Source organism: Zeus faber (assembly GCF_960531495.2).
Source record: "Zeus faber genome assembly, chromosome: 6".
Classification (NCBI taxonomy): Eukaryota; Metazoa; Chordata; class Actinopteri; order Zeiformes; family Zeidae; genus Zeus; species Zeus faber.
Window position 1 is genome coordinate 22,706,088 of NC_137201.1, and position 27,951 is coordinate 22,734,038.

The 27,951-nt window shown below is 42.8% G+C and overlaps 2 protein-coding genes across 4 annotated transcripts; one reads left to right on the forward strand and one right to left on the reverse strand.

Moving 5' to 3' along the window:
• The first annotated feature begins 828 nt into the window (after nucleotides 1–828).
• On the forward strand, nucleotides 829–15,170 carry irak4 (interleukin-1 receptor-associated kinase 4). Of its 3 annotated transcripts, none has more exons than XM_080002108.1 (11): nucleotides 829–1,190; nucleotides 1,976–2,121; nucleotides 4,987–5,148; nucleotides 7,201–7,361; nucleotides 8,001–8,065; nucleotides 9,151–9,265; nucleotides 10,091–10,200; nucleotides 10,369–10,555; nucleotides 13,070–13,132; nucleotides 13,889–14,053; nucleotides 14,664–15,170. In XM_080002108.1, the coding sequence occupies exons 1-11, from the start codon at nucleotides 1,015–1,017 to the stop codon at nucleotides 14,733–14,735; spliced, it is 1,422 nt and encodes a 473-aa protein (XP_079858234.1). In that variant the 5' UTR covers nucleotides 829–1,014; the 3' UTR covers nucleotides 14,736–15,170. The 3 variants fall into 3 exon arrangements, with proteins under 3 accessions (XP_079858234.1, XP_079858235.1, XP_079858236.1); XM_080002109.1 differs by having other exon boundaries at nucleotides 829–1,169; XM_080002110.1 differs by lacking the exons at nucleotides 13,070–13,132; nucleotides 13,889–14,053; nucleotides 14,664–15,170 and adding an exon at nucleotides 12,913–13,057.
• Nucleotides 15,171–15,238: 68 nt separating this feature from the next.
• On the reverse strand, nucleotides 15,239–27,736 carry twf1a (twinfilin actin-binding protein 1a). The gene is made up of 9 exons (XM_080002111.1): nucleotides 27,674–27,736; nucleotides 26,876–26,956; nucleotides 26,402–26,580; nucleotides 25,734–25,829; nucleotides 25,478–25,582; nucleotides 22,723–22,848; nucleotides 17,446–17,596; nucleotides 17,219–17,340; nucleotides 15,239–16,506 (listed from the first exon to the last, which is right to left on the reverse strand). Exons 1-9 carry the CDS (start codon nucleotides 27,696–27,698, stop codon nucleotides 16,342–16,344), a joined length of 1,050 nt encoding a protein of 349 aa, XP_079858237.1. The 5' UTR covers nucleotides 27,699–27,736; the 3' UTR covers nucleotides 15,239–16,341.
• Between the last annotated feature and the right edge of the window lie 215 nt (nucleotides 27,737–27,951).

Here is a 27,951-nt window from a genome sequence, read left to right on the forward strand (position 1 = left end):
TTTGACCCATCCTGGCTTGTCCTCCCTCCGGGGGCACAGCCAGGAGCAGTGGGCAGCATACGTGGACGCGCCCGGGGACCTGGTGATAAGTGTCCATCGCTGGTCAGACGATGATGGGTGCATGTTTTTGAGGGGGGTCCTTACTGACGTGAGGTGGAGGAAACCCCATGTGAGCACGGGGAGAACATGCAAACTCCACACAGAAAGGCTCCTATTTGGGAGACAACCCCCCCAGAGGAAGGACCGTGCCAACAGCGCATTTGCCCTTATTTGTCCAGGGGAGCAAATTTAAACTAAAGTTTATACATGCAGGCGGTTTTGTTTGCACGCAACCGACTCTCCTTACTGCGCATAGATGTAAAACACTCGTTTGGTGTGAAAGTCAATCGTTCATTTGCCTGCAAAACGTTTCCCCGCCTCCAGGCGGTGGGGATTCTGGGAAAGGCGGACTCCGTCACCAGCAGTGCAACAGCTCCCAAGAGCCGCACATACGCAGCGCAGCTACTGTCAGTCTCGTCACAGCAAATAACCAAGGAGCAGCTGTGTGATCGTGTTTTCAAGCAAATCAACGTTGCGCACTATCGCTCCGCGTCCTCCCCGCCGCGTCGACGCAGATGCGGTCAAACCCGTTCTACCGTGGGAGGGGGGGGGGGGTCTTCTCTTTTCCCAGGTTGGAGGTTTACACGAACGCAGCACCGATGAGAGCGTGGTTCACTTCCGTTTTGGGGGGCGGGGCGGGGCGGGGCGGGGGGCGGGGCCAGCAGCTGTTGGCTCGGGGGGAGTTTGGGGAAGTTGCTCAACGTCGAAAACCCGCTGCGCCATGTTGCGATGAGGGCGACACCTCCACCGTCACTTAACTGATGAAGCAAACTGACGACACGTCAAAACACAGCCCGTCGACTTAGTTCGTTAGTTGTTATTATTATTATTATTATTATTATTATTATTATTATTATTATTATTATTATATGTCTACGTCCGGCGCCGAAATTGGAAGTGTCCCTGTTTCCGAGGATGAACCGTAACGGTAATGTCGGCGTTATAACGCCGGGCACCTATGTCCGCAGCCTGCGGTTCAGCGTCCTCCGCCGGCTCTCGGACTTCCTGGACCCGCAGGACGGCTGGAGGGAGGTGGCTGTGTCCATCCGGAGGGCCGGAGGGGAGCCCAGGTACTCCCAGCAGCATGTCCGGTAGGAAAACGAACCTTTGAACGGCCTCGGAGGTGACGGCCTCGCTGCGGGGACTTGCTTTCATAAATGGTATTCCTATCTGGATTGACGCTGCCAAATTTTCCTGGAGATAAAGATTTCTTTGGAATAAATGATAAAAAATACAACAAACAATAAGTACTATTTTTGTTGTCCCCCCCCCCCCCCCCACTAGTTATTCAGTTATAGCTGAAAGCCTAGCCTAGAATAACTAAATTAATTTATGTTCGTTTATATTAATCGATACATACAAATATATACGTTATTATTAATTCCCGAATCCCTTTATTTTTTGTATTAATTATATTTATTTGTTCATTTATCCACAGTTTACTACTACTACGTGATTCCACCATTTCACTGTATTGGTTGATTGATTGATTGACTTTGTGAACTCCATGGGGAAATGCTGCTTGCGGTTCAAAACATTTTGTGCAGATTAACAAACAAGAACAAAAAAAAACCCACATTATGTGTATCAGCTTGAGACACATAGATCATACAAATCAATTGGAGTGTTAAAAAAAAAAGTTATCTTAAAGTTCGAGAGTTCAAAAAAAAATCCATTGTTTTCAAACTGAATAATGTCGGTTTTTCCCAATATCGCCTACAGAACAAAACTCCTTCCTGACTGTTTGACACTATTTTATTTCACTGATGCCCCTGTTTTACTATATTTCTGTATTCCTGTATTTATGCACTATATATTTCAGTTCTATATATGTCTGTATTTCTGTATTATATGTGTATTTCTCTATCTCTCTCAGGAGGTTTGAGGCCCTCGCCGCTCAAGGAAGAAGTCCCACGATTGAATTACTGAACGACTGGGGGACGACCAACTGCACTGTGGGCGACCTGGTGGACATCTTGAAGAGCCACTGGTTACTAGCAGCAGCTAGTTTACTATTACCAGGTTAGTTAGCACACACTTACACATAAGGCCGAGCTAAGTTACTTGCATGCACTTGCATGGGAGAAAGTGTAAACAAATATGGTGGGAAGCGGCGCTTTGCGAAATTACTCATTGGATGGATTATGACAGCATTTGGCCGTCTGCTGCCACGCAGCCGCAACATAAGGTGAGGTGAATTAAAGATTACACTACACGGGGCAAAAACGCCCATTCTTCGTTCCCGACATTCATATTCGGGCCCGACGCTGGAAATTTGTCAGCCACGACAAAATCGGGTCAAAATCGGGCTGAATTTGTGTAGTCTGATCCCGGCATTACTGAAAATCAGAAAACTAATATGTACCCAACATGACTAAACTGGACCCAGTGTATTGCCGCCTACAGCTATATTCATTAGGAGTTATTATTTATCTCATGGATCCGTTCCACTCACAGACAAGGTGAATAAAAGGTTTATTCGGACCTGTCCCAACATGCATTTTGTCATCGGCGCGCACAAATGACGGCTCGCACAGGTCACATGATAGCATTGCAGTCCAGTGATCAAGTCCTTGGCAAGATGGCGGCATGTACAGATGGGACTGACGTCAGATTTTCATGGATATTAGGGTTCCGGCAAAACCACAGACAATCTGAATAAGTTGTGTATTTGGGGCAGTTCCAACATGCCGTCGTTCGAGTTTCATCCCGAATTGGGTTCAGTATTGTGGATGGAGTTTGTGATCAACAATCAGTACCTCACCAAGATGGCGCCACCACACGCAGATGTGTAAATGCTTGCGCAAGTTGACGGAGTACTTAGATCACGTGATAGCACTGCAGTGAAGCAGGGTTTCCCCCAGAAAAGTTGTTAGGCCCGGTGGCAAGTATGGGCTGATTTAAGGGAGTGATGCTGAGAGTGTCCCTGTAACGCATTATGCTTTTTTGTTTTTGTTTCGTTCAATAAGGAAATACGGCAAAATAAAATACTTAAATTTGTTCAAAAAATATAAAATAAAAAAAAAAGAAGATACATTTTAGATCGGGGCTATTTGTAACTGACTGAGTGAACATTTTTACGACCCGCCTCTTTTATCTGATTGTCTATGCGACCATAATGTGACATTGATAAGTGGCGCTGCTGTTTGGCTCGAGTCGCAGGGAGAGGAAAGCAGCGGCACGTCACACAGAGGAATTCGGAAGATTTCAAGCAGTGCGCTCCAAACCATAATGTTAGGGAAGGCCCGTGTGGTTTCAGAGCACTGGAAGGTGGATATATCAATCAGGCAGCTCAGGCATAGCACTGAAATGAGGCACCAAAATCTGTGTCACGGTTCGGTCCGGTAGATACCGATCGTCTAGGAACCGGTGCCATAGTGGTATCGGGTGCCCAACCCAACGGAATGCTTAAAACATCCCACGCATGATAATTTTTTGATTCAGAGTGTGCACGGAAAAGAGGGGCTTTTCACATACCGGTGTGAGTGAGTATTTGGATTAAAAATTAACTTAAAAAAAAACAACTAAACAGCGGGCCCCCAGCTTGCAGTATACTGGGGGAAACCCTAAGTGAAGTCTACCATTACGAGTGAACTTCTGCACTCAACTTCTGCACCGAGATCTCCATGGATTGTTGTCTTCACCGGGAGGCAGCGTCGTCAGCTCCAAGCGGCCTGCTCACCAACTAGACTTTCAGCTGAGTGCAATTTACCCTCGTTTTTCATCTGATCGCAATTATCCATGTGTGGCAAAGTAAATAATCTGTGCATCTGTGCGGCAATGGGAGCCCGCTGTATGCTCCAAAGCCACAGACACAGGCTGTGTGTTTTTTTTAAATTGTATTTATTTATTTTTTGCTTCGTTCAATTAGGAAAAAGTAAATACATCTACAATAATAAAAACACACTGTTTTTATTTGTTTTATTTGGAGAAACGGGAAATGAGCATGTGTAGCGGAGCGTAAATGTGTATTTGAGTCTCCATTTATGCCACTGCTTTACACTTGGCTGTTTTACAAATTATGATTCTTAAATAAATATAAAAATGTAAATAATTGTCGCACAGTAGTTATTATGATTTAAAGTGTTTAGTTAAAATGTCAAATTGTAAGGAAATTCTTGGGTGTGCTGTGTCGGCGCCGGGGGCGTAGGCTGTTTTTTTTTTTTTGTTTTGTTTTCTTGCAAAAACCCTGCAGGTGTATTGTAACTGACCTTCTTGTTTGGATGTAATTTATACATTGTCTTAAGAAGACTGAGTTCATGTGAAGAAAGTCCTATTTGGATTCAAAGACTTGTATATTTTAGTTTATTTATTTATGTTTATAAAATACATTGTTATGGTGATAGCAGCTTTCTGTTGATTTACAAAGTGCTATAAAATGCTCCCATAATTGGATGAATAATTGTGATGAATAATCATGATCACAATTTTGTCTAATTAATCGTAATCATCATTTTAGCCATAATCATGCAGCCGACTTCAGAATGATAACCACCGTTAATTGCGACGTACTAAACCCACCCACAGCCACAAACACGATCATAGAATTACTCTGTACCCAGGTCCGAGCGAATGAACTTGTGCAGTCACAAAACACACCGGGACAGAAAGCCAAAGCACATTCGTCCATTGAACTTTCATGAAGGGCCGACTACCCTGGACCCCAAGTATTGCTGCCTGTAGCTGTATTTATTATTATTATTATTATTATTATTATTATTATTATTATTATTATTAATAATAATAATAATAATAATAATAATAATAATAATAATACATGTTTTATTGTGTATTATATTATTATTATTGTGATTTTCAGACATAATCATTTTCCACCATTTCTGGTGGAATAAACTCATTCTGATTCTGGTTGTGACCTTTATCAAGAGTCCACTCCAGCAGAGACCCAACAATCCCCTCCAGTGATGAAGACAGAGCCCAACAACAGCAGCGTTCCGACCACTTTGTTGCAGGACACTAAGGACATGTCGTCTTCAGCCCCTATTCCCACTGAGGACCCTAGAGAGGACCGTGAACCAGAGAGCACAGGTCTGTCCCCTTTATCCACCAAGGTGTCATTTGTAGATGGATGTGTGGAAGGATGGATGGATACTTTATTCATCCTGGAGGGAAAATACAGTGCTCACATCAAAATAGGCTAAATTAATAAAGCACTGGAATAAGAATATAAAAAAGAAAATGGCGATATATATGGAATTTATTTCAACTATGCAATATAACCTAACGATACACAATGTACCCAATAAAATATGCAATATACACTAAATCTCATGATAATAAAAACAGATGGAACCTAAAAGAGAACAGAAAAACAATTAGAGCAAAATAAACAGGGAAAATGTTGGTGAACAGTGAACCAGGAAGATAAACCTAAAGATAAGGAAAAATTCGTAACGTACAATAAACCCTAATCATAAACATTAAATATAAGCCTAAAAAACAATAGAAAAATAAACCTTTAGAACAGGGGTCGGGAACCTATAGCTCCTTCGATGACGGTATATGGCTCGCAGACAATTTTGAGCTAAAAACTTTCATCACAATTAACAAGTAATAAACAATTATTCTGTGTCATTTTAAAGTAAAACAGGTAAGAGAAATTACAATTTTGAAAATAAAATTCAAATATAAATGTGGCGGACATTCATTACATTTCACTGCATATATGTATGGAAGTATGTGTATGTATGTGACAAATAAAAATCTTGAATCTTGACAAAGGGGCGTAGTCAAGCACCGGCTGCGGAAGACAGGAAGACTCCAGGGCGCCTTTTACTTGGCGCCCTGCCCCTCCCGGGTCTCTGCTCAGGCGCCACTTGTGGGAGTCTCGGTCCACAGGTAAGGGTTTAGGGAGGGAGACGGAGTCTTTCTGGCCGTGGTGCGTGAAAATTTAGAGATGGGTGCTTAGCAAGTGACCCCACTCAACATTTTGATCTCTAGCAGCAAGCTGGCTTTACTTCAAAATTTCCTGTAGTCATTCAAAGCGCGTTTTAGAGAATTTCGTGAGCGCTCTATTCTTTTTAAATTCATCACTCATCCACACGAGTGTGCAGTGGACAAAGCCGACCTGACATGCATCCCCGGGGTCTGCATCAGAGACTTTGAGCTGGAAGTTGCTGACCTGAAGGCTTCAGACATGTGGGTAAGTAAGAGTTGGAAAGACTTGCGCGACAGCAAGCAGAGCTGGCAAGTGAACACAAGTGGACAGAAATGGAAAAAACATGTATGTGACAAATAATCTCTTGAACTTGAACCTGAAGAGCAGCTGATTCTTAAAACTTGGAACGAGCCACACAATGCAGCGTGTGAGTATTGCCGTTTTGACCATGTTTGGCTCTACATTCGCATGTGAATAGTCTTTCTCGCACCTGAGAAACATTGTGACCAACTACGCTCACGTTTAACTGATGGAAGCCTCAACGCCTGCATGAAGCTTAACCTCACTACGTATGAAGCAGACTACAAGGCCATCAGCAAACCCATGTAGCACCAGATGTCGCATTAATGGTAAAAAGTATTTAATTTATTATTGGTTAGCTACAGTATAACAACAATATTATGAGGAAGAATAAAGAGAAATGTATTATATAGTGCTTTTTTAAGTACTCAGAGATGTGTTATACGTTATAAATGTATGCCTTACTTAAAAAATGCACGCATTAAGTTGCAGTCATTTTTATTTAATATTATATGGCTCACAAAGAAATACATTTAGAAATATTTGGCTTTAATGGCTCTCCCAGCCAAAAAGGTTCCGACCCCTGCTTTAGAATAAAGATGGCTAAAATTATTTGCATTAAAATGTAATTGTGTCGAGTTTGAAATGATTAATTACTTATTGTTTTCAGAATATAAAACACAATCAAGTAGAATATAAGGATGATTTATATCTGATTACGTGTCTTTTTTTTTAACAGTATAGTTAAATAGTTATTATAGTTAAATAGGTAATTCACTAGTGTGCAGTGTAAAAAAACAAAAAGTGGGACAGTTAGTTTTTCCCCTTGGTATTCAACCTGTCCTGTAAGAGGCCCCTGTGCTCCATGAAACCTGTGTCTTGCCCCCCCCCCCCGTGTTAAGGCTTCTTAAGCTTCTCCTACCTGGAACTGGAGGAGATCACGGGCAAATTCGACGACCGCCCCACGTCGGAGGGCGGGAGCCGGCTCGGAGAAGGAGGTTTCGGGGTCGTCTACAAAGGTGTCGTCGACGGAAAACCTGTGGCAGTGAAGAAACTCAGCCCAGTGAGTTGAGAAAACCACTGGGGCTTTTTCTTGAATTTTTTCAGTGATTACCCCATTATTCATTCATCAAATCTAGTAGTGACACAGGATGCAGACCTGCCACCCTGCACGCACCAACTACGCAATTCTTAGTAAAATACGCAGGTACGAAATGACAGCTGAAACTACGCAAAACAATAAGAGTGTGTGTGTGTGTGTGTGTGTGTGTGTGTGTGTGTGTGTGTGTGTGTGTGTGTGTGTGTGTGTGTGTGTGTGTGTGTGTGTGATTTAATGACGGAAATCAATCAATACAAAACAATACTGTACATTTATTCAGTATTTAAACTACATCCCTGGGATTGGACCAGATGTGGTTCTGTAAGCCTTCCCTCTCCTCTACTCAACATCTGCTGATACGCAGCGCAGCGGTACTTTATCATCCACCGAGGTGTAACGCTGCATTCTGGGGCAAAACGGGGAGTGGGAGAGTTATAATCAAGCACACATCTTGTTACGAGACGGCTACGGTGTGAATAACTGATGGAGTCATTTAGCTGCAGTAGCTCAAACGCCACGGAGACTTCCTGTTACACTGTTGTGGTACTCAAAATAATATTCCTACGGTCAGCAGGCCTGAGGATTGTGCTGCTTGTTTTTTAGGAGGAGGACTTCTTAGCGGAGGATCTCCGAGTTCAGTTCCACCAAGAAATCCAAACCCTGAAGACGTAAGAAGCTCCCTCATTAGTTCTTCTTCTTCTCCTTCTTCCTTCATTCTCCTCTTCGCCTCCTCCCCCTCCTCCTCCTCTAGCCAGAGAGGTAAAACCATTCCTCCAGACAACTCAATCATTTTAATGGATCCACAGTGATGTTGTTCGCCGCAGCCCTGGGATGGAGCCCAGCGAACAGCGGCTTTGGGTTTTGATTGAATGGATTTATTTTTGCCGTAAAGTAACTACTTTGCCTGATTGTGCTTTGAAGCGATACTGTTCAGCATTTCCCTTCCTCCCCATTTTTGGTCCTTGTTTGTTCTAAAATATCTCGCTGGAAAAACCCCCACACCAGCCCCATTAGGCCTCCGCTCAGGTTCTCTCTTGTGTGCACGTTTCCATCTTTTTGTTGTTGTTGTGTTTTTTACCTGCATTCGCCACTTCAAATGTTCAGTCCCTATTTTATCGAAAGGCAAAAATTATGAAAATGTAGAATATTAATATTTGAACTCCATTGTATTCATGGAAAACGCTGTTTATTTCCCTTGCATAAAGGTGGGGGCTGAATTAACATTTTTATGACATGATATTATTGGAACTAAAGCTGCATCAGATCTCTAATCTGCCTACCTAGATCTGGCCTAATCTGGCCTAGATGTACAGTAAATCCAGGGTTAGAGCAACATTACATTTAAAGTTAAGAACCGAACCGATAAATCCTGCTTCGTGAGACAGTCCCCAGCTCACAGTAACAAGAACAGGACCACCCAAAAAATGTCCCGCATTTTCAGTATTGATCACTGAACGGTACAGTATCTAATACTTAAATTGGGGCAAAATGCTGAACAGTATTATAAGTAAGTAGAAATCGTAGTAATAATACCAAAAACAAGTAATAAGTCAAAGTCAAATTAATTTAAAGTGCACTATCATCCACACTTTTCACTAAATACAAGGAGATTAAATAAAAAGAGATTTAAAGTGCAATATTATAAGTCAAATTGCTGTTCCTGCTTCCTTGAGGGTGACTTAAATAGAGAGTCGAAACGTGAGCGTTATCATTCTTTATTATTCATAATTGTTTTGATTCTGGATCCCGACAGGTTGAAACATATGAACCTGGTGGACATGGTTGGTTTTTCATGTGACGGTCAGTTCCCCTGCTTGGTCTACGCCTACATGCCCCACGGCTCTCTGCTGGATCGACTGGCCTGTCTGGTGAGTTACCAGTAAGAACCATCAAGGACTCCCTTGATGGAAACCCTTAAAATTCTGGAAATCTAACTGTTGTTCTACAATGGATAAAATAGTAAGCCCTTTAATGAGAAGGTGTGTCCAAACTTCTTTTTTTTATCCTCAATATAATAATATTGAGGACATCAAAACTATGAAATAACACATGGAATTATGTAGTACTCAAATGAGTTAAACCAATCATAATTTATATAATATTCTTTAAAGTTGCCGCCCTTTGGCTTGATGACAGCTTTGCATGGTCTCGGCATTCTCTAAAGCAGCCTTGTCACCTGGGACGCTTTTCAATTAAAAGTTAATCTTTCCTTCTCACTTAATTGAGCCAATCAGTCGTGTTGTGACCAGGTAGTGTTAGTATACAGTGAATGGCCCTATTTGGTAAAAGACCATTATTGAAGGAGACCACTAGTGTGATGAGTGTGGAGGCCAGGTCATCTGATGCAGCACTCCGTCACTCATCTTCTTGGTCATCCCACCTCCGCCTCCTCCTCCTCCATGCTTCACGGTGGGAACCACACAGGCACAGAGCATCCGTTCACCTTCTCTGCATCTCACAGAGACTCGGTGATTGGAACTAAAAATCTCAAATTTGTCAAAAATAAAGAAAAACCCTTGAATGAGAAGGTGTGTCAAAACCTCTGACTGCTACTTTACATTTACATTAACATGTTATTATTGTTTCATAGAATGAGAGTAGTTTTAACTAGTTACTTTCCACCTGTCCCTTTCCTTATTAAATGCACATGCCAAACATTTAGTTCATTTTATTTACATTTTTTCTACTCTCAGGATGAGACTCCTCCCTTGTCGTGGCAAAGCAGGTGTTTCATAGCCGCAGGAAGCGCCCGTGGTCTGCAGTTCCTGCACAACAACCACCATGTGCACCGGGATGTTAAGAGGCGAGTCCAGTAGCATTAAAGCTGTTTGTTTACCTTCAAACCATCTCGTCAGGAGTTATTAGCGTGACTCGGGGTGAACCTTCCGTCCAAATGACATCGTCCTGCTGATCGCTGCTGTTCTTATTAATCACCGTCAAGCCTTTATTAAAAAAAAATTTCGTCCTCCAGCGGGAACATCTTGCTGGATGAAAACTTTGTGCCCAAGGTTTCCGACTTTGGTTTGACCAGGGCGTCGGCCAAGCACTCGTCCACCACCATGATGACAGAGAGGATTGTGGGTACACGCGCATACATGGCGCCCGAGGCCCTGCGTGGAGAGATCACACCGAAGTCGGACATCTATAGTTTTGGAGTGGTAGGATATATACACACACACAGACTCCTATATACATGCGTAAAAACGAAGGTGTAGACAGAGAAACCGCCACCGCAGTGTGTAAAATACAGACCAGGACGGAGCAGTTCAGCTCCGTGCTTGGCTAAATACTGACTCAGACAAAGCCTTCAGGTGCTGAGAACGTAGAACTGTGTTTCTCAGACCTTTTCACATCAAAGACCCTCAATTCGTTCAAATTTGATAGGATTGTTTCTTCCCTCGGACCCCAATCTGAGAAGACTTTTATTGTTGCATATGATTTATTGTCTATACTCTAGTTAGGGAGATGCCAGTGAAACTAGGATCCAAACAGACACTACAGGTACTCCTCACTTAACGAGTTCCGTTCCTAGGACCAGGTTGTTTAGCAAATTGGTTGTTAAGCGAGGACCCATGTTATTTCATTGTAAGGGAGCGTGGCCATGGCCAACGCGAGTTTAGTGAATACTGACAGACTGCGGGAACGAAACTGAGAACGGTGATGATATGGGATGTATACAGTGTATATAGTATACAGTATATAGTATATATAGTCTATACAGTGTAAATAGTATATATAGTGTATATAGTTTATATAGTGTATATAGTGTAAACAGTAAAGTATATAAAGGATGCTTGACGCTGAGACGCCACGCAGGCCGCTGTATTGTATCAGCTTACAATACAGACTAGTCAGAGAGCTGGTCCTAAGTCTGAACAGTCGTTAAGCAGGTAGGTCGTTAAGTGAGGAGTACCTGTATTGTACATTCTCTAACAGTGAAGTTTAACTATTCATCATTTTGCTGGGGAACTCCTGTAAAGACCACCTGGAGGTCCCCAAACCCCACGTTGAGAGCCACCGTCATAGGAAAATGTTGGCGGGTCCCTTGGATAATGCCCTTTGTAGAGAGAGCTCCACTCAACTGGAAGGGAACTGTCCGAAAGGGATTAATACTGTATCCAATCATTTTGAGGTACAGAAAGTTATGATTGAGTCATAGATTGATGCTCATATTTTAGACTTGCATTCTAGCTTTGAAATGGTCAGTAGTAGCGGTCCATCCTGTGTGGATGGAACCCTATTGTTATTGGTTGGATTATTATTATTTTTCTTTTTCTTTTTATTTTGCCACTTTTCGGATTAACTGTCTTGGAACAGGACGACTGCTGTTGCTACGGCCACGGTTGAGGTGTCGTTAGAACCGTTGTTCTGTTACTGAACTGTTACACTAATCTCTGTCGCAATGTAGCTGAATGTTATTCTCCCTTATAAGTCGCTTTGGATAAAAGCGTCTGCTAAATGACTAAATGTAAATGTAAATGTAACCGGGACGTCGCAGACATCTCAGGGTTTAAGTTTCATCCAAATCAATTTTTGGAAAACCGACTAAATTTGACTGGAAGTAGCCTATGTCTGTGCATCGCCAACGCACCAACATTGGAAAACTTCCAGTCGGGTGGTGGAGCGAGATGAGAATGTGGAGTATTTCACTTTGACATCATCATCCAATTCATTATAACTATGCAGGTTGTAGCTACGAACACAGCGTGGACTCCATCGCCCCATAGTGATTGCAAACTGTGTGTGTGTGTGTGTGTGTGTGTGTGTGTGTGTGCGTGTGCCTGTGTGGCGCCTTACCTGCTTGACGTCGGCACGGCATTTAGTTTGATTTTTTTATTTATTTTTTGTTAATATAAACAGTCTGTTCCATCTGACCCGGGTGCCGTGTACATCCTGCGGCATTGGAGCCAGTCGTAACACACAAACTGTAGGAGTCCAAAACAGTCCAAAACACATTCCGTGTCTGTGTCCCCACACATGGAGTTTGCTCGCAGCTCCAGAGCAACGGGTCTGAATCGCGTCTGTTTTATTTTAGTCCCAAATGTTAAAACGGTTGATGAAATGCCTCTGAGGAACATGCAGTGTTCAATCCGTTTGAATGGAACCGTGTTGTTGGGAACTTCCACACGCAGTGATTTCCTTCCACAGAGACACCATGAGACAGGACTCTGTGAACTACAGGTAGTAGACAAACACCTTCTCATTTTTAGGATGAAGTCATAACACACAACAAGTGTATCGGCTTGTATTAGTAATTCTGCGTCTCGCCAGGACTCGGAAAACTTGCGTCATTACATCAGCCGATGCTGCGTTCAGGGGAAACGGGGAGAATTTTAACTCGTTTTATGCGTAATGCTGAAAGAGGTGCGACAGGACAAACCGATGCTGCGTTCCATGAGAGCTTGAAAAATTGTAATTGGTGTCGATGCTGGACCCCGTGTATTGCTGCCTGCAGCTATATTTATTATATATCATTATTATTATTATTATTATTATTATCTTCATTTCTCCACAGCATTGCTCCAGCGATCTGTCTTTGAGTGTGCAGATGGTGCTCGGGCGCCGGCGGGAACAGCTCGCTGGCTGCAGAACCAGACTCTGGACGCTGCAGTGGTGAAGGCTCGCTGCGGCCCAGAGCCAAGCGCTTAACCCCATCGCTGTGTCATCTGCAGGTGTTGCTGGAAATATTGTCTGGACTGCCGCCAGTCGATGAAAACCGCGAGCCAGAGTTCCTGGTGAGCAGCACAGTAGAGGTTTTAGTCCGCGTTCCAGAGCGCCGCGTTCACACCGATTTATTTTAATGCTCTTTGTTATCCCGTGTTTCCCTTTCATGAGTTTATGTCAAAGGATAGGTTCGCTGTTTTTCAACGCAGGCCTGATTACAATTTTGGTTCCCATCATTTCTAACAGTACAACGTTGCTGAACTGCTTTACTTTACTTACAACTCTGCTGCTACTCTCCTTCTCACTGTGCTTCAATTCAGTCCAATGGGGCAAAAGTCTTAAAACAATAAAATATGAAGCTTGCAATAGGGTCACAGTCTTTATGTTGTAGTTGGGAAAAAAAAAAAGATTTCAAACTTTTTTTCAGGGTTTTATTGACCCTTTTGCACTTAAATCAATCAATTATTCTGGCTACATGCTAATGTAACAGACTAGAAACAGGAAGTTGCACCGCTTCCTACCTGCAATCTGCTGTGGCTAAGATTTGGATGCACTGTCACAATTGCAATTGCAAAAAGTCGTTTTAAATAAAATGTAATATTACTGTTAATCAAATCATGTTTAAAAAGAAAAAGACACGTGTGACTTATGTCCGTTTCCTTTCTTTGGAAAGTAAAATGTAATGTTATTTAAGTCCTAAACGTTTGCCCCGTTTCAGTCTGTTTAATCACTGTGATAAGCTGCAGCAGAGTGGTAAGTTTCTCAATCGCAAAGCGTTGAGTGACTTGAGTCTCCCCTCGTTGCCTCTCCTCCTCCACCTCTCCCAGATGGAGCTGAGGTACAACATCGATGATGAGGATGAGGAGCTGACCCTGGAGGACGTCCTGGACAAGAAGATGAAGGAGGTGGACGTGGTCCAGGCCGAGAGAATGTTCGCCTCCGCCTGCAACTGTCTCCAGGACAGGAAGGTGAAACGGCCGAGCATCCACCAGGTACGGTGAAGCCAGCAAACTGGCTGGCTGGTGTGTTCTCAGAAGCATAGAGTTTATTTTATGATGAAAAATAATCTTTTCCCACAGGGAAACTGGAGCTTAAAACCATGCCCCTTAAGAAAAACACCTTCTAGCATCTCAAGCGATACATCTTAAATGAATAAAAATATAAAATTGGTTCGGGCCAAAATTGGTATTGATCCCTTAATCTGGACACAATTTCCCCAAAAACTGGATTTTGGATTCTGTACAGGAATTGATAGGTGTTTTGGTACTACTAGCCCTGTTATCACTATTATAACTACCACTAGTGTCAATGCCAGTGACAAGTGTCCTGCTTGAAAATGAGTTGGAAGGAATCATATTTATTGATGACTCAGTTCAGAGAATTGGCCCACAGACGCTGAAAGCAAAGAAAAGTGAAAGCTGACAGAGACACACAAACACTCCCAGAAATCACCTTTCCAACAAAAAGTAGGCTGGGCTGTTGTCACCTTGGACCTCAGCCCAGTGTTTTCTCTTCCTGTGATGTTTTCATCCCCACGGCTCACCAGTTGCCATGATTATTCTGTCGGTTTCCGTTTGCCACAGTTTAATCTCGTCCTAACAGGTCCTGTCAGAACTTGAGGAAGTTGCCAGAAGCTTTTTTCCAGGGTGTCAACCGCAGGAATCCGAAGCGTAACCGTGGAGACAGGCGAGTTCTGACCCTCTCTAGATGCACCTGCTACGTGCACGATTGAAAGACTGAATGAAAATGATTTCCTAAAAATGATATACAGATATACTGCTTTTAAAGAGGTGATCCGTAAGTAAAGAAAATCTCATATTTCATTCTTTTTTGTAGCCCGCACTTTTGAAGAAACGGCCATTCAATGTGTTTTTGTCCTGCATGTACTCCCTCAATATGCTGTTTCCAATGTTGGTGCAAGAAGTGAAAGGCAGCCGCAGTGAATTTTATAGAGCTAGTTGCTGCCAGTATACTGATGATATGGATGAATATTATATCGATAGATATTTGATATAATAAATGTTCCCATTTTCATGGTTATTTAAGACTGAAAGTTTAATATACATTTGAATATTTTGTATTATATTAAAAAAAAAAAAGCTTAAATGATGACATGAATGCTTCGATATTTTTAAGCCACATCAAATCTTCACGGAGTCAATTACAAGAGGCCGACGTGTGAATTAAATGTTTTTATTTTTTCTTCTTTAAAAAGATCATGGTAAGAAAACAATTAAGACCAAACATGAGTTGTACTTTTTTTCCTCTATTATAATGATTCTGTCAGAAGATTAAGGGATTCATTTCCCTTTCTAACATGAGGTGAGCAAAGTAGTTTGCCTAATAGTTATCAGTAGACAAGTAGTTGCGCCATACGTATTGAACCAGGTACTTTAAAAAAAAAAATTCCCTTTCGTCTCCCGTCGTGGTGGGAGCAGCTTCCTCTCGCTGGTCTGAGAAGAAGTATTGTGGTATTTTTCTGGAAGCACCTGTTCTTTCCGTGTACGACCCTCACTGACACCACGATCACAGACACGGAGCATCACACCGCTACAGTATGTACATTTACAGCACTTGCATAGAAAAATATGTTTCTTAGCAGATGTGTTTTTTCATATATCTTTTTACGTAAACCACAGTTATATATATAAAAAAAAAAAAAAAAAAGGGGAAAAAAAAAAATCTAATTCTCAATTAAAAAAAAAAATTATGCACCGTCAAAGTGGGGAGAAAAAAAATATTTTTCTGATTTGGAGCGTCGCAACAAGTACATAAGACATAAATTGGATGCTGACCCTTGAAGGAATGCTAGATTAAAAATTCAAACGTGTGACCTCATGAGGGGATCTTTTTTCTTTTTATCACATTGGCACAAATTCACACATGGTCACACCAGAAGTTGTTCAGTTTTTGTATGCGAGAGGGAAAACAGCGCCATAGAAACCTCTACGAGCTCGTTCTTAGCTTCTTTCACCGTTCCCTAAAATGCTTAGTGATTGCGGTGACATACATAAAGTGGTACGAGCCTCCGCTCGGCAGGCTACAAACGGAGGTGGAGAAGAGAAGTGTGTCATTGCTCAGGTTGGTGCATAGTTCAGGCTCTGGTTGGACTCCATGATGTTTGAGGTTTTTTTATGTTGTTTTTTTTTTTGTTTTTGTTTGTTTCACCCTAACATGTTTCCGCCCTTCTCTTGGAATGTTCCACTATGGAGCGCATATGGGGGGAGGGGAGGTGGTCGGTGGGAGGTTTTGGGGGGAGAAGGCTGAGGTCTCCGATCTTTTAGTCTTCCTCTCCCTTGGCGGGGGGCCTGGTGATCCGGTTGCCGCCCCTCTTGCCCGCCGGGCCCCTGGGTTTGGCGAACGCCTGCTTGTGCACGTGCTGCTTGGGATGCACCTCGTCGTACAGGAAGTCGCCCGTCAGCTCGTCGCCGTTGTCGATCTCCAGCTGCGGGAGAAAATCGTTTTGTTCGATTTATTCTGCCTTTTGAAATAATCACAGGGTCACAGAGACCGGTAGCGTCGGGCAGCTTCAAGTCGGCGTCTGCAGGTATTATTGAGTCAACGCCGCTTGAAATTGACATTTTAGACCCAGCGGTGGCCAAACTTTTCGGACTCACAGGCCACTTGAAAATTTGCGGCCCACATCTGAGAGGCACATTCTCAGGGTTTGTTTATTTTAACGATTGAAGGAGTAAAAAATTGCAGTTCCTATCTATTGGTTTATCACAATGGTGATGCAATGTCTTAAAGAAAAGTACATTTATATATTTTTTTTTAAAGATTCGTTGAAATGCCAAGAGCTTAGTTTATTTATTTATTAAAGCTTCATGTTCAGCCAATGATTTTAACGGGCCACTTGCAGTACCCCCACGGACCATTGGGGATCGTGGCCCCCAATTGATTGTATGTTTGAAAATGTAAGACTTTCCCCAGTTTTAGCCAATGTTGACTCCCATTTTCCAAGCAAATTCTTAAACATTTTAATGAATATGGCGAAAATGTTCACCTCCTGCGATATCTATAGAAGAAACCAAATCAGGGAAAATGTTTTACTTTTATCTTTATAATATGTGACCTCCATTGTACATGGACAGTAACGGGATAGTGAGACCAGTCTGGTCCGTTGCAGTGAATGAAAAGAGCGAGGGGTCCTCTACCTTTTTCTCGATCTCGATCTGGAGGTTGTTTTCGGCCATGTCCACCAGAGGGTTCTTGCAGCTGGAGTAGAGCATCCTCTCCTTGATGCTGCACTTGTAGCCCGGCATGGAGTAAATGAAGACTGTGACGGAGAGAGAGAATAAAAAGAGGATTAACAGCTGGTCGGACGGAGCAGACGAGTGGTCCTCTGAGCGTGTCGGCAGGTCCAAGTGTCTCCTTTATTCACCGGTGGACTCCAGGTAGTCGCCCTCGTGGGAGTGTTTGTAGAGGAAGAAGTGGTACCGCGCAGCGTCTTTGGGGATCCTCTTGGGAAGGTCTCTCAGATCCGTTGGGTCCGTGTTAGACAGCTTGATCAGCTCCTTCTCAAAGTCTATTTCCTGTTGACACAGAAGGGCATTATTAAGCCCCCTTTTTATTATCTTTTATCCAATTGCATTTTTTTGGGATACATTCTAGGATAATTGAATTACCGTGCTATGTTTAATTAACTGTAGCTACTATTACCATATATATGAAGGCCATCTCTCCTAACTTTATTTGATTTGGGCCGCTGGCGTTCATCCAATTTCCCTCCATGGATTAAGAGATTGGATTGCATTTTATTAAGGCCCCACGGTAATTTGCAATATTGAAGCGAGGATAAAGAAAGTGTAATATGTATAATATACGTAAATGCAAATTAAACATTAGCTACGCCTCCATTAATTTTATTGTATTTATACACGCAAACGGTTAATAGTTAGATATTGGGAGAGTGTTTCTACTAAATGCACTTAGCAGCGGTGGTGTGCTGCTGCTGAAATGTTTTATTTTTTACGGGAGGAGCGCGCTCAGTCTTATGTCTTTAGAAACTAATGTTATATTATTTTGCGCAATCGACGCTTCATATCCAGGTCAATTCACACACCTGTGAGTAAAGCATATGAACAATAAACTTCATGCTTACCTGATGATAATGTCAGAACAGTGATTCCAACAACAAGCACTGGGTAATGTCAACACTGAAGCAAGCGATACTGATCAGATTCAGGATTATCATTCACCGAAGGGAAAACAGTCCTGCAACTTCACTGGAGTATCACTGCGTGCGGAGCACTGGTGGCACGGTACCGGCAAGTAGACGGGCAACAGAAAGCCTGTTATAACATGAAACTCCCAACCCAGACCCGAAACAGCAGGCTGTGGGGAAGTAGTGTGAGCAGTTGTTAAGCGTTGTGCAAGTGTAAAAACATTATAGCACGAGCAGCGCTTGCGGGTCCGTAGTCTGGGACACCTGGTGGCTGTAACGCTTATTAACTGCCAAAAGCTTCCAAGGACACAGAAGTAATATCAGATAGCGGTTTATAATAATAATTATAACTGCAGGCAGCAATATACAGGGTCCAGTTTAGTCATGTTAGGTACATATTACATGTTTTTGAGGTTCCGTCGCACTGAGGAAAACCTGTCGTGATCAAGGGTCACTCCGAGTCCGCCATGTCCCCTCCCGAGGTCAGGCAGAGGGACGCTGTTTTAACATTGATTTAATGTTTTTGAAATAAATTGTGTATAAATAAATACATGTTTTTACTTAAACGAAGCATCTTATTTTTGTCCGTTATTGTTAACGCTTTAAACATGTTTGTAAGGGTCTGTTACTGGTGCTTCATTGGCTCATGTGTTTCACCAATCACCGCCTTCTTAGGTCACTGATCTGCCTCGAGAATGGTGTTTAAACAATTACGATCGTTTCTGGATCATGCAGCGCCGACACAAGGGGAAGGGACGGCTCCTCTAAACGTTCTCAGAATTACCTGCGGTGCGAAAACTCCTGTGACCGATTACAGTTTCCGGAGTTTTGTGTTTTGTGAAACGCAGCATGAGTTACAGTTTTCTGGGTTTCCATTAAACGCAGCATCGGCTCGGGTTGTCAGTCTACGCTTGTGGAACTCAACCTTTCCCAGCTCAGGAGGCACATTTACAAAAAAAAAGAGCCAAATTTCTGAAACGTCCCTTTCCTCCACTAAACCATTATGAAATTCAAAATAAGACTGCTCCTAATATCTTAAGGAATTAAAAGCATGAAGTACACAATTATAACCATATTACATGTTTTTATTACCAGCTTCTTACTAAGATTGTTTTCCCACTGTCACACGGATTTCCTCGCACACTGCAGACAGAACGCTACAATAGGTTGCACTGTATTCACATGAGTTACGGAAGAGAGCAAAACAGGAAGTAACGTAGAGAAAGTGACAAACCGATTCTACTGCCAAGTCTGCTGCGGCTGTAGGGTTTTTCCACTGCAGCAGTAGATGCCGTGTTCTCTGGAATATTGCACTTAAGTTAAATGGTTTCATTAAAAAAAACGTGGATTGATATAAAAGTTATTTTTTCTATTGAGTAACTGCATGGGGCTGCATGGGGGCTGTTTTGGTGCTTGTTAAATACAAATAATTAATTAAATTGCCAGTGGAAACCAGGTGATCAGGTATTGATCACTCAGTTAACCGATCATTGATCACTTCCAGTAAGCACATCTCTGTAGATGCGCTCTTTCTCAAAGCCGTCAAAGGTTGATGTGTCTAATGGGAAATTCAGTTTTGAATACTGCAGACAAAATGTATTTAAATGCTCTTACAATTTTTTTAATTTAAATTTTAAGTAACACATTAAAGAGCCGCAACTAGTCATAGAAGAGCTGCGGAGCAAACGCGATGCAGTCTGCAGGGCGCAGGATGCGAATGACCGAAGAGACGGAGCTTGGACTTATATCATTTAGGAGGATGATGTCACAAAGCGCCCCGTTCCTCAAACTCATTCAGTCCCGGCAACGTTCTTCTACTTCTGGTCAAATTGGAACAGTTTCACTAATTTCTGCTCTAAATAAACATCGACATTAATCAAACTCGAACTATAGGACGTCTTGAACGTCCCGGTTCCAACGAGACCTCAACCATGAAACACATACACCACAGTACGCACGGGGCGTACTGTGGTGTATGCGTTTCAGATCATTTTACTGCAAAAAACGTCAAAGATTAAAAATAATAAAAACCGAGCAAAAGAAAATAGTGTTCCATCTGGCAGGGTGCGAGGGCCACCGCGCATAGTATGCACACACGCATGCTTCACCTCCGCTGCTACAACTCCATCATAGGGGAAACACTGTAGTAGCTGTTCAGATAATGGATGTGGGCAAGTCTGGTTGTAGGAGATGGAGGGAATGTGATAAATATTGGTGTTCTTAAAAACAGTTCAGGTCCAGACTGCAGGGGGAAGAGAAAGTGGATTGGGGGCTACAATTCGGACAGCAAACAACCGCCAACCATTTGCAGATGGCTGAAGTTTGGGCTGTCTTCAAAGAAAACTGGTATTTTGTAATCTAAAACAAATTTTTCGATCATTGGTATTCAAACCCAGTGCTTGGCACTGGCAATGAGTGAAAAATAAGGCTTTACATTAAGACTTTTTCTTCCATCGGCGGCGGGGCAAAACTGGATGGTGATCAATGTTAAAGAATGCCGGGAGCATTTTTCAGTCCATCTTAGTCAGCACATTATGGAGGGGCCCCATTGGGAAGTAATTTAACCCCAAATTTCAGACCCTGCAGCCTCCACCTCTAGGCTCTGCTGGCTCCATCCTACCACAGGACCAGTGGATCGGCTGGCACTCCCAGCTCAGTGCCACTCAGTTATAAAGAATGCAGAGCAGCCTGTTGGACATGTTAAATGACCTAAATATCCTCATGCACCATGACCAAAGAGCAGCCATTTTGGTCTTCCGTGAACTTTTGGGGTGGGAAACTGTCTATTCAACCCCCCGGAATAGACAGTAAACGACTAGAAAACTAAAGCCATCGTGACAGATTGAACCAAAAACCTGGCATCCATCCCCCAACTAACTTTTGAAATTTAGAACGATCGAGGAAACATAACCATGAAGAGTAAAGGTGGCATAACAAATCCAGGTGCAGGCACTCAAGTAGGTTTGAAAAAATTAAAAAGCCTTTAATAAGTGGGCTAATAAATTAATAATACGCAACAACGTCAGTGTTTCCGTTATCCGGTAAAATATGCTGACGACACACCCGGACGAAGACGAACACCACAAACTTTATTTATTTTGACTTACTTGTCATTTGTTGTTTGTGATTTTAGAAATTGTATCTGAGTGAAATGTTAATTAAAGCAGCTGCACTAGTTACTTATTGTTCACAAACTGAAATTATTTGACTTCTAGTAGTAATATTCGTAATTCATTTTGAAAATGGCGTTAACTGACGAGACTTATTTTATTTGGAATATTCAATAAAAAAAATTATCAATCTACATGTCTTCATGATTTCATTTTTTATATAGTCTGCCTATCTTCCTTTTTTTTTTAAGCTCAATAAACACGGATAATATTTGACCGAAATCTCTCCCATTTTTCCTGGATATTGAACTCTCCCAGGACACGTGGAAACTCTGACCGTGTATCGGCATTCTGCCTGCCTCAGGTTTCATGACACAGTCCCCTCAGTAACTTTTGAAATTGAAAAGTGGGCAGAAGACGATAAAAAGATTCCCAAGCGGATCGAGATGACAAGCTACAGAAAATGGATTGAAGGCTGTATCCACGATGTTGGAGGTAAGACCCAGTTTTTATTAATGTGGAATCCACCTAGCCTTGGTACCAGACTGATTTGAGAGCTCATGTTTAATTTGCCCACCTCCCGTTCAAGGTTTGCAGTTACTTTCAGAGGCATTTTGGTCTATGCCTGTTGATGACACCTCTTGGAAATCAAAAATTAACTGATAGGTCTCAGATTAATATGCATTTGCGAATTGGTCTGGCAATGTCAGGCTAGGCTACCTTCACCTCAAGTGCTAACAGGCGTTCATTGTTTCCCGCTGTGAAGTCCACCATTGGTCAGTTTGCCTTGCCGAAGATTATCTGGACAAATCCCTTGATAAGATGCCTGTACTTCAATAACAACATTTCTCAGCAACTCAATCTATAGATGAAAAAGTTGTTGCTTTGAGCTGCAAACGAACCAAGATAAATTCCCAGATGGGATCCAGAATGTTGTCTAGTATCTGCCCTCAAACTGTAACCGAGACTGGTTATGCTGGAAAGCTTTGGTGTGTAAATATTGTTGCATGAGTACAAGTTGGTGGCCCCACCTGACCATTGTTATCCAACTCTTTGTGTAAACTACTGAATAGGTCTTTGATCACCAGACAATTGGGAATGTTTAATTAGGTATTGGGATGAGGAAACCTCAGAACTGTGTGACACATGCTCTTTTGTGTCAAAATCCCTTTGAATTTCAATGGAGGCAAGTGATAATGGCCCCTTGATCGAGATGAACAAGTCATTGTGTGAGCCCACACCAAAGATCCCTTTCTCTCTTAAAGGCGTTTTAGAAGATAAACACAGCAGCTTGACTTGTCTCGCCGACAGATTCATCAAGGTTAGACAATGTAAAAATGTGCTTTTAGCGATCTTATGAAAAAGCTTAAACCCAAACACTCACTAGTTGTACGTAGTTGACTTTCTTGTCCCTGAAAAGCTCGAGTGCCTCGACCGCGTCTCCGTGCATGGGGAAGGCCACGCCCTGCAGTGTCTGCTGCTTGGTGTCGATGCTGATGTCCGTCTGTACCTAAATAACACAGATCAAGAAAGAAATGAGTACTCCACTCTAAATGTTCTTTTACATTGTCGTCTTAAATTCTGCTTTTTGCAGGGGTGGTTTCATATGAAAAATCACTGTGCAAAACAAGTACGTGAATAAAACAACCACAAAATCCACGAGTACACTTTATGCCTCAAACAAACAGTTCAAATATGGCAGCCAGATGATACATGTGCTGTTATTTTGAGAATAGCAGGGCCCCTTCACAAAATCACCTACAGATATTAAGAGTGCTGGAAGGACTTTATCGATGGATGGCATCCATTTACAGAACCTTGTTTCTATGAAATGTAGAGTAACTTCATATTTCTAAAGGGAACTTCAAGTGGAGCAGTCAGTGTGCTTAGCTTGTAGCTGCTCTTTGTCATTTAGCAACCTCACACATGTTGGCACAAAACTCTTTAGGTCATTTTAAAAGGTTTTTAAGTCCTCAGCCTTCACCCTGAGGGCAGAGCCTCAAAGGGATAATTTAGGGGCAAATTTAAGGGATGTGTTGGAAGATCCAGCACTCTCCTTTCTTGAGTGTGTGCTTCACAAAAAGTTCCTTGATGTTACTTTGATGTTTTAATGCCCCAAACCATCTTCAGCCATACTGAGGTGGTAAACAGAAATAAAATGCATTGAGGACCAACTGCTTCACAATCAGTCTCCTAAGTTTAAGGACAAACCAACATTTCCTGACAGTTGGCTCTGAAGGTCATAATATTGTTGTCCAAGATGGTACCCAAGTATGTGTACTGTGTACTTGTACACAGCTTCTTGTCTGAATTCTATGAGCATTTCTTTAACGTTTTTCTGCACTCAGATCTAGAAAAGTGAAAGTAACTTGAAAGCAGTTCTCCATTGCAAAACTAGCTTAGAGGATTCTAATGTTTCCTCAACGTTGGAGCTGCCAGCAATACAGCGTTGTCTAAATACCGATACTTAATAAAGTTTGCAGTCATTGGAGTGTAAATAACACTGTCTAGGACACTGAATCCTGTTGAGAACCAGTATGGCCCTGAATTGACCCATATGGAACAAGATGGGTCATTGGGTAAGAAATGACATAGTTTAAAGAACAACCTGCGTTGTAAGCTCCACATACACCGGCCATTTAATGGGTTGTGTTGAATGCACCAGAAAAATCTATAAAATAAAATAAATAATCTCACATTGGACACTGACATTTGTCTTGTCTGAACAAGGTTGAGCAGTATCCGGATGGCGTCAACAACCCCGATATTCCATCGGTAAGCAAACTGAAGAGGAGCCACTGTACTCAAGCACCAGACCTTGAAAACATTCCACGATGGCAGGTCTGGAGTCATTAAGTGGTGTTGGGCTGTTCTTCCCAGGCTCAAGGGGATGTGATGGATGGCTTTGATGAGACATACACACCAGTCACTGCGTAATGCAGGCTCTAACGTAGTACCTTGCATACCAATATTATGTTTTTTTCCTTCTTTGTAAATGTAATGAAAGGCATCAGTTTCTAAGGTACAGCATTGATGAACATTTAAAGTCCTTCATGTTTTAACAGATTAATGAGATATTATCTTCCAATAGCATCTGGTCAGGCAGGAGGAATGCATCACACACTTCCTGTTTTTCCGGCTGAGTTTGACTGGCTCAATATTAGAATAGAAGGGTGGCGCTCAAACATCTTCCTTATATGGTAATGAAGCCAAAATACTCCTGTGCCATTAGCAGAGTCGTTTAACAACAACAGGATTGCCGTTTGATTTGTTTATCAGAATGCCCAAACAAAGGTTGAAGGTTGAAATGGATGGAGACTGAAGATTAAAATGTCTGACGCTTTCCGCATTTTCCACCTCACATGAGCAGAGTAAACAGTTTGTGCAGGCTGAACGGATGGGTATCACATTGCGCTGTTCCCGGTCTTTCTAATGCAATGAGGCACCAGGAAACACAGCGCCCTATGCCTGCCTGTGGCATACAAGCTGCAGAGTCTGAGCAAATGCACCCATTCAGCATCAGCTTTTTATAGGTACTGTTATTCTCTAAACATGCAAATATAGGAATTAAGCCAATTCCAACATACAAAAACCCCTACACCTTTCTTGAGACATTCCATTTGTTCAGAGTGCAATGGGCTTTACATTTACAATACAACACATTTTCAGGCTTCTGGGTGTGAGCTTCATGAAGTCTTACAGTTCCATTCCACCAGCATCTCCCTGTTCTAATGCATCAGCATCTCTGTGTGTTGTTAGTGCAGAACAGGCATATGCACGCTGGTACTGCTGCTGACCTTGTGCAGCCTCTGAGGTTGCACAGCACTGTTTCTTTACTGTTTTTACACTGTATACAGACTAGATGTCATTAGGAGGAAACACTGCAGATACTGGGCATTTTCCTCCTATATAATACCTCAACCCTCAGCACCACTTGCCTTCATGGCTTTTAAAAACAGAAAAAGTTCAACCCTGACCTACATACTCGAAGAACAGAGTAACATTTCACTCTCAAAGACTCCGGCAATAAAAACACACCACACCTCTTGAGTTCATCTCTGAATAGGTATTGCTGGTTTTAGGTGTGCCTTTAGTTGAAAACAATGATGGCGAACATAATTGTGTGTGTGTGTAGTTACCGCATTTAGTTTGATCCGTCGCAGTTCCTCCTCTGCAGCGGTCAGTGGCAGGGGGGCGGCCTGGGAGGTCAGATATTTCTTGTAGCCACTGAGACAGACTTCGTCCTGGGGCGGAACAAATACAATTACCACAGTGCAAATAATGGCTCCTCACAATGTAGACTTAAATCAACCCTGTCATCTTAAAGGTTAGACACAAGCCTTTGTTACAGTAGCTCGAATAGAATATAGAAGCTGTCATTTAAATTCAACCTACCGTTGTAGTGCCAAAAAGCTCGTCCTTGATGTGCCCTCCCCCAAACTCCTTTTTCAGTGTCGCTCTAGTGCCAGCATATAACATTTTATGCCGTATCTGTTGTCAGGAAGATGGTGAAAAAATAAAGTTTGAGGGGTTAATGTTGAATTTGCCTGCTGATATGCATATGCTCAGACAGCGGAAATGTTTTCAAATCTCTGCAGCTTCCCAACAAGCCTGAACCTGAAGATACTCTGCCTGTCGACTGGAATGCTGACATGCCTTTTAGAATGGGACTTTGTGGTCCACCTTCCACCATGCAGCAGAATGGTAAACTGAGGCAAAATGCACACACGGAACGTGAATCTTTTAAGGGATCCTCCTTTAGGCACCACATTGGCTATGCTCCCCTTGTCGTGTCATTTTGAATAGCAGTGTAACAGCACCCTTGAAAGTAAACAAATAGCCTAGGACCAAGTAATATTGTATGAAATAGTGCCTACTAAAATCAACATTAGGTTTACACATAAAAGAAACAGCAAAATTAAATCACCAAGAGACAACAACGGCTAGACCAGCATTACTCCAGCCTAGAAATCTGCTAGTGTGAAGAAGACCAAAACTGGGTGAGAGTTTTGGTTGTTGCAACTTCCACTTAACCACCCCAGTGTGGCCTTCAAGGTTCTTACAGGAGACTGGTCCGGGGACCAGGCGAGGAAGATCCACTCGTAGCCCTGGTTGTTCATGGAGTCCAGCCGATAGAGGATGTAGCAGGGCAGGTCGTCCTCCAGGAGCGGCAGCACCAGAGAATCGTACTCCTGGTCCCACTGCATCGATGCATGCCGGGTGCAGCCAGGTGCCAACTGCTCTGGAGAGGAGAGGTGACAAAAACAAAAGATTTCACCCAGGTGTTATACTTGACACTCTTATGAAACTTTACAGTACTTATAGTTGCGCAATACGGTCTTCACTTATTTGTTTAGTCATTTATTTAGTTTTTACAATATATTGATAAATCAAGGTCATCGTATACATTCAAAACCCCATTTGAACTCAATACATATGAAAGGCAACAAAGGATAATTTATCATCTCCCATCCCTTTACAAACAAATCTGTTGTTATGTTTAAGTTGTTATAATGGTATTCAGCTGTGGGACTTACCATCCTCAATCACAATCTTTAAGACCCGATACCGGTCTCCACTCCTGGCGTCAGCAAAGATGCCCTTGACATCATTACCCGCTGGAATTGACAATGAATATGGCACTTAACTGTTGGTGAATAGAATTAAAGGGAATAAAACGTTTCTCAAGGTTACTACAACAAAACCACAACAATAGCTTTTCAGCTCAGTCGTCCGTGGTGGCTGACTGTGACTGTCAATCAAGTGCATTCAACGCCACTAATCCAACCCCAAACTACTGACCATATGAATGTTGGTTGATCCGGGGATACGCGGACGGGACTAAACTGAACTGGGATCCACCCTCGATACCAACCCAGTGTCCCCAGCAGCAGGGAGACCCGGGTTCGCACACACAGAGCATAACAGGAGGGGGGGGTTAACAGTCTCGCTAGGCCAGGAGTGTGTATGAATGAAGGCGTTGCCCTCTCATCCCACGGCTCGGTAAAACGACGGCCAGGAGGAGGAGGAGGGGGGTGGGTGTGTGGGGGGGTTCTAAACCCGTTTAAAGCCCAGAAGCACGAGTTGATAACCCCCCCCGTGGGAATGAACAACCAAGTGAGCGGGGAGCGCCGCAGCAGAATTAAGCTGCTCGCACATCTCACGTTAGCGTCAACCAGCATTAGCATTGAGCTAGCCGCTCAACTCCCCGTAAAAGTTGGCGGATAATTTCAAGACCGCGGAGGTCGACGATTCAACGAAAGGCGACGAGTTAACAACGCTACTACGACTCATAATAACATTAGTCGTGGTAATATCGACGAGGAGCCGTTTACCCTGAATGCCGGTCTGGTGCGACATGTTCCCTCTGGTCCGGTGACACCGATAGAGCTGATCGAGCAAACCACACCCGGAAGTGGACTACAGCGGAGCGCCCCGCCCTCCCCGCGTGACGTCACGCGATCAAACGCGTACAACCGCACTCGCTTCCGCGTTTCCGCGAAACGCGGGCTCGGAAAGATCTGACCTCCTACGGGGGGGACCCTTATGTTGGTCGGAAGTTCGCGGCAGATCGCTGCTTTTAATTTGACAATACATACAACGTTCATAGAAA

Excerpts from the sequence above, each read along its gene's own strand:
- irak4 (XM_080002108.1), top strand. The coding sequence starts at position 1,015 with ATGAACCGTAACGGTAATGTCGGCGTTATAACGCCGGGCACCTATGTC. Across the intron at positions 1,191-1,975 it reads TACTCCCAGCAGCATGTCCG|GAGGTTTGAGGCCCTCGCCG; the intron begins GTAGGAAAACGA and ends TATCTCTCTCAG. Across the intron at positions 10,556-13,069 it reads ACATCTATAGTTTTGGAGTG|GTGTTGCTGGAAATATTGTC; the intron begins GTAGGATATATA and ends TGTCATCTGCAG.
- twf1a (XM_080002111.1), bottom strand. The coding sequence starts at position 27,698 with ATGTCGCACCAGACCGGCATTCAGG. Across the intron at positions 25,830-26,401 it reads GGTCCCCGGACCAGTCTCCT|ATACGGCATAAAATGTTATA; the intron begins GTAAGAACCTTG and ends TCCTGACAACAG. Across the intron at positions 17,341-17,445 it reads CGACTACCTGGAGTCCACCG|TCTTCATTTACTCCATGCCG; the intron begins GTGAATAAAGGA and ends TCTCCGTCACAG.